This window comes from Crocuta crocuta, unplaced genomic scaffold (genome assembly GCF_008692635.1).
Source record: "Crocuta crocuta isolate KB4526 unplaced genomic scaffold, BGI_CrCroc_1.0 scaffold334, whole genome shotgun sequence".
Taxonomy (NCBI): domain Eukaryota; kingdom Metazoa; phylum Chordata; class Mammalia; order Carnivora; family Hyaenidae; genus Crocuta; species Crocuta crocuta.
Window position 1 is genome coordinate 4,312,535 of NW_027533260.1, and position 6,168 is coordinate 4,318,702.

Below are 6,168 nucleotides of genomic sequence, written 5' to 3' on the forward strand. Positions count from 1 at the left end.
CAACTCCCCTGATGCTTCGACAGGACATAAGCCTGCCAGGCGTCATCTTTCATTAATATGATACAACTTCCTGAGTTCCCTCTGGTCTGTCTGGGGACCACAGAGCCTGAGGCCCGTACACGCAGGCGCCCCCCTCGCAGAGCCCCTGCTATGGCTGGAGCTGAGGCCGGAAGCTGGGGATGCCAGCTGGGCATGGGTGATAGGGAGAGGGGGAGAAGGGGTGAGGGGGTTGTGGTCACTGAGGGGCATGAGCAGAGAGGGGAAGTCTGCAGCCACCCAGCGTCTGGCCCCGGGGATCAGGCACACCCCTTCTGGCCTTGGACACGAGGCAACATCGGCCCAGCCTCTCCGCCGTGCTGCAAACAGGGCTCTGGCCATCGTTGGCCGCTGGGCCCGTGAAGCTGCTGGTAGCCCGTTGCACAGATGAGGAAGCTGAGGTACACTGGCTTCTCGTCCTCACCCAGAGCAGCACACCACAAAGAGGTGGTGGAATGGGGCCAGGAGCTCAAGTCACATGGGGTCTGTGACCCCTCTACGGAAACAGCCTCCTCTAAAGGGTATCTGGAGGGTCTCTGGCCCTTATGGGCCTGGAGGCTGAATGGGAGGCCAATGACTCAGTGGGAACCCGGGCTGATTAACAGCTGTGCTTGCGGCGGGGACATGCCGGCAGACCACCCGAGGGTGGCGGTGGCTGGGGGTGTGTTTGGGGAGGTGTGGGAGACATCTATCTGACACTGATCTTGGAGTCTTGGACTGCTCTCTGTGGCCAAAATATTATCCCTGGACGTCAAGGTCACCAGAGCTTGGCCTAGGGCCTGGGATAGCTAAGAGGGTGGGAGGGCTCTCCCCTCTGGTGCCCTTGGAAGTCACCCCTCCCCCGAAGGCAGGACACCGAGTCCCAAGTCCCTCGAATCCCTCTTCCCAGGACTCAGCTGAGTGATGAGCCTGCAAGCCAGGATGGGCTCCAGGGACCGGCATTTTTTTCTCTGGCGCGGCCACCTCCTTCCCCAGCTTTCTGGAAGGAGTGAATTGTGTGTCCGGGGAGCAGAAATCTCAGTAGTGCCTGTAAAACACTGCATCGGGGAGGAATTTCCTGGTCGTTTCTCAATCCCTGGGCAATGTCCTAACCCCGGGGCCTGGAGCCCAGAATAGATCCCGGAGGCCACCCCCTTCGGCCTCTCGCACTGGGCAGCAGTGTACCCCTGAGGTCTTGTCCTGGTGTGTCCCCAGAGTGGGACAATTCAGTGATCCCCACACCGGCTCGCTGGGAGACACGGGGCAAGGAGGTGGACAGAGAGAGACCCTCCTGGGAGGAGGTGGCAGGTGGCTCAGGGACGGATGGCACCTTGAGGCGGGGAGGTAGAGGCAGGACCCGGAAGGTGTGCTGGGCAGGGGAGATGGAGGGAGCAAGCCAGGGGAGGCGGGAGAGAGCCTGAGGTTGGGGGGGGCGCCTCTGGAGCAAGCAGGGGGAGGGAAGGCGGGGCAGAGGGAGGAAATGAAAAAGCCAGGGCGAGGAGGGAGGGAGGGAGGGAGGAGGAGGGAAATAGGGAGAAGCTGACACGCAGAGACCAACACAGACGGACCTCGGACCTCGGGCGCACAGGAGAGCAGGGGACAGAGGAGGGACTGAGAGAGAAGGCAGACAGAGGTGCGGTGAGGAGGGGAGAGAGAGAGGGACAGGCAGAGGCAGAGAAGGGTGGGTGAGGGAGAGGACAGAATAGGGAGAGCCAGGGAGGAAAGGCAGGGAGAGAGAGGAGAGAGGCAGACAGACCGACGTGCGAGCTTGGGGTTGACCATGGGGAGGGCGGTGGGCCTCTGAGTGGGGCTCAGGGTGGCAGACCCTGCCCCCCTCACCCCCCTGCCCCCTCGGGACCCCTCTAGTGCAGGAGGCGGGGCGGGGGGGGGATGGCCGATTCCTGCAGGAACCTCACCTACGTGCGGGACTCGGTGGGCCCAGCCACCAGCACCCTGATGTTCGTGGCGGGCGTGGTGGGCAATGGGCTGGCACTGGGCATCCTGGGGGCCCGGCGACGGTCACGCCCGTCGGCCTTCGCCGTGCTGGTCACCGGACTGGCCGTCACCGACCTGCTGGGCACTTGCTTCCTGAGCCCGGCGGTGTTCGTGACCTACGCCCGAAACAGCTCGCTGCTGGGCCTGGCCTGGGGCCGCCCCGCCTTGTGCGACGCCTTCGCCTTCGCCATGACCTTCTTCGGCCTGGCTTCCACGCTCATCCTCTTCGCCATGGCCGTGGAGCGCTGCCTGGCGCTCAGCCACCCCTACCTGTACGCGCAGCTGGACGGGCCGCGCTGTGCCCGCCTGGCCCTGCCTGCCATCTACGCCTTCTGCACCCTCTTCTGCTCGCTGCCCCTGCTGGGCCTGGGCCAGCACCAGCAGTATTGCCCTGGCAGCTGGTGCTTCATCCGCATGCGCGCCCCGGAGCCCGGCGGCCGTGCCTTCTCCCTGGCCTACGCCAGCCTCGTGGCGCTGCTGGTGGCCGCCATCATCCTCTGCAACAGCTCCGTCACCCTGAGCCTCTGCCGCATGTACCACCAGCAGAGGCGCCACCAGGGCTCACTGGTCCCCGGTCCCCGAGCCGGCGAGGACGAGGTTGACCACCTGATCCTGCTGGCTCTCATGACGGGCATCATGGCCGTGTGCTCCCTGCCTCTCACGGTGAGTCCTCCCTGCAGCCGGGGTGGGGGGAGGGAGGGCGGCACCCAGCTCCGTCCTCCAGCGGTTGCGCCCATTTTGCGGATGGGGGAAACTGAGACCCAAAGAGGTCAGAGGCTTTGTCTGTGGTCAGACAGCTGCCAGCTTTCTGGAGAAGAAGTCTCTCCCCATATGCTTCTGCCCTGTTTGACTCCTCCCGACCCCTCCTCTCCCCCCCTTCCACATCTCCAGCACCCCTCCAACCCACCCCGACCTTCCCCTACCCCCGTGATGATAATAAGATCCCCCATTCGTTGCACGCTTGCCCTAGGTCCACCCTGTGCTCTGTGGTTTATAAATTCTCTCTCGAATAGTCTTCAGATGACCTTCTACACCCATTCTGCAAGCACTTAGCAAGGAACTGAAAAAAGTTCCTGCCCCAGGGCTCTTTTTACAGATGCGGGGTGATGCGTCCTGCCCACGGTCACACAGAGCCGGGTCTGGGCCCCAGGCCTGTCTGATGCCAGGGTCTGCTGTCCCCATCACCTCCCATCCCAGCCCCACCCTCCCTCGGGCCCGGACTCCCCTGCTCTTGCCCCTTCCCTGCGCAGCTCCTGCCTGCGTCTCGGAGACCCCGGCCACCTGGTCGTCCGCCCCTGTATTCTGGGCCTTGGCTTCTCTTTCTGTAACATGCGACGGCTGGGCTAGATTGGAGGGCTGTCCAGCCTTTGGGGCCGGGGGTTACGGACAACTCAGAGACGGGACGGTGCGGACACGCCCAAAGGACCCCGGCTCTGTCCCTCCAGGCTGGTGGTTTCCTGGCGCTTCTCTCTCTCAGCTCCCCCGATGCCTTTCTTACTTCCTTTACATCTTATCTTATTCCCTTCTCTTTCCCAAGGGCGCCCCTCCCTCATTCCCGCCAGTGAGCAACGTGGAAGGAGGGGCGCGCGAGGGCGGGGCGGGGGGAGGATTCGCGGGTGCTTCTTGATGCCCTCGCCCTGCCCCCCAGATCCGAGGCTTCACGCAGGCCGTCGCCCCGGACAGCAGCGAGATGGGGGACCTCCTCGCCTTCCGATTCAACGCCTTCAACCCCATCCTGGACCCCTGGGTCTTCATCCTCTTCCGCAAGGCCGTCTTCCAGAAGCTCAGGGGCTGGCTCTGCGGCCGGCGCCCCAGGCCGGCCTGCGGCGGCTCGCACACACCCCTCTCCCGGCCTGCCCCGGGGAGGACAGACTCAAGGGCCCCCACTGATCCCGGGGGGAAGGAGGGGAGCTGGGTGCCTCTGTCGGCCCGGGGCGAGGGGCAGGGGGGACCCTTACTCCAGGCACAGCAGCCCGCCAGCACCATGGGAACGCCACCCAAAGAGGGGGCGGCGCCGGCCTGCTCCCTCTGCTGACCCAGCTGCCTGCCGACACCAGCCCTGACTTCCGGCCGCTCAGGGGCACCACAGGGATGAGTGTCAGGGTCCTCGTCTGCTGGAGCCTTGAACCCCTGGATGCAGGGGGCGATCAGCTGCTTTCCCCCTGGCTCTCCCCACGGCAGGCTCTGGAAGAGGGAGGGACGGAGGGAGCGTGGAAAGAACGGTTCTCTCAAAATAACTGGTGGCCCGGCCGGCCCGGTCTGGCCCCCCGCTTGCCCATCCATCTCACTGTCTAAATATTTAGAAGGCGGGAAAGTTTCCAGAAGCTTCTGTGCACTCAGGTCTGCTCTGGTTCAGGTTCTGGCTCTGATCCTCACCCATTCGGGGTGCTCGGCTGCCCTCCCCCCCCCAGTCCCCAGGGGACGTCCCTGCCCTCTCCCAGGCCACTCCAACAGCCGCCCTCTCTTCTGCCTCATGGGAGCCCGGGATTCTTGGACTAGCTCCCTGCTTCCCCTCACTCCCGATTTCCCACCAGACTTGGAAGGTGGGGGAGGGGACCGGAGGAGGGACGGATTGTCGTATGGTAGGTGGCACGCTGGACACGTGCCTGGGAAACTGCATGGCTTGGTGGCTTGTAAGATGTGGAGTGTGGGTGGGGCGCGGGTGCAGGGGGAGATGGAGCGAGCGGCCCAAGGACAAAGCCAGGGGAGTTACGCATCCCAGGGACCCCCCCCCCCGGGGACAGGGACGCAGGCACAAGCCCTGGGCCTGCCCCTCAATAAACAGCTGCCCGCTTACTTACAAAGCCTGACCCCACCTCATGTGTCCTCGGAAGAGCCCTCACAAAAATGTCATTCATTCATTCCACAAACAGTGGGCACTGACCCTGAGGGTATTGGAGACACTGGGCTGGCCTCTGCCACCCCCAGGGCTCCGCTGGGGTGACTGACAGCCTTCGGGGTTCTGGGCTTCACGGCCATCCCACAGAGAGGCCCTGAGATCAAGGGTGCTTGGGAGGGAGCCGCCTGGTGGGAAAGGAAGTGGTGTTTGTGGCGGCAGGCGGCGAACAGGGACTGTCCTTCTCTCCCAGCCCCTCCCAGTTCCCCTTTGCAGTTGCTCCAGGGTTAAAACCATAAACACGTATGGGGGGTGGGGGGCGGGAGAGAGGGACCGGAGAGGCAACAGCAGAGATAATCAGTGAGTCTTTTGCTGTGCAGGGCGCACCCTCTCTCCAGCCTATTATTGGAGCCTTTCCACAGAAACTGGAATCAAGGCCCAGAGAAGGCAATCATCAGCCCTGGGTCACACAGCGAGCATAAGCAGTCTCAGGGTGTAGTTCATCTTTCTATCTCACTTGGCTAGTGGCTTTGCCTCTCCGTGACCTGCCCTGACTTCCTTTTGTGCAGAATGGTGATGATAACGTAACGTTCAGTGTACAGGGTTGGCCTGCGGATTAACCCATTCCTCCTGAAAAGCAGTTTAGCGCAGCACCTGCCTGAAATAAACACCGCAAGAAACGCTACTGTTACTGCCCTCCTCGTCGCTGCTATTGTTGTCTGTGGCTTGAAATGGGGGTTGACAAAAAGCAACACTTTGCTCCGATGTTTCCCCATTTCTTTCTTTCTTTTTTCAGCCACCATGATTCGAATCGCATTACAGAAGAACAAGGGGTGTCTGGGAAAGTTAAAAATAGGTCACAAGGGGGGCTTCCTTTGGGGGTGATCAAAACGTCTGGAACTAGATAATGCTGATAGTCGCACAGCACTGAAAATGGACTAAATGTCTCTGAATTGTACGCATTAAAATGGTTAACATGGTACATTTTATGTTATGGGCATTTTTACCGCAATAAAAAAAATACATGGAATATTCAAAAAGAATTGAGCGTGTTCAGAAACTTCTATGGCGGTCTTACCAGAGTGACCTATTGGTTGACTTTAGGGGATCCCAAGCAGACTCCGGGCTGCCAGCGCAGAGCCCAAGGCGGGGCTCGATCCCACGCATGGTGAGATCATGACCTGAGCGGGAATCGAGAGTCCCACACTTAGCCGACTGAGCCACCCAGGAGCCCCAAGGGGTTGGCTTTCCACTGGCTTTTACTCACCAGCCCTAAGGTCTCAAGAATCTGCCCCCCTCCCCTGCCCCTTCCCCCAAGCTGG

General features: G+C 61.9%; 1 protein-coding gene across 1 annotated transcript; it reads left to right on the forward strand.

The window, feature by feature from the left end:
• Positions 1-1,556: 1,556 nt before the first annotated feature.
• On the forward strand, positions 1,557-5,828 carry PTGIR (prostaglandin I2 receptor). The gene is made up of 2 exons (XM_077747429.1): positions 1,557-2,673; positions 3,659-5,828. Exons 1-2 carry the CDS (start codon positions 1,906-1,908, stop codon positions 4,043-4,045), a joined length of 1,155 nt encoding a protein of 384 aa, XP_077603555.1. The 5' UTR covers positions 1,557-1,905; the 3' UTR covers positions 4,046-5,828.
• The last annotated feature ends 340 nt before the right edge of the window (positions 5,829-6,168 follow it).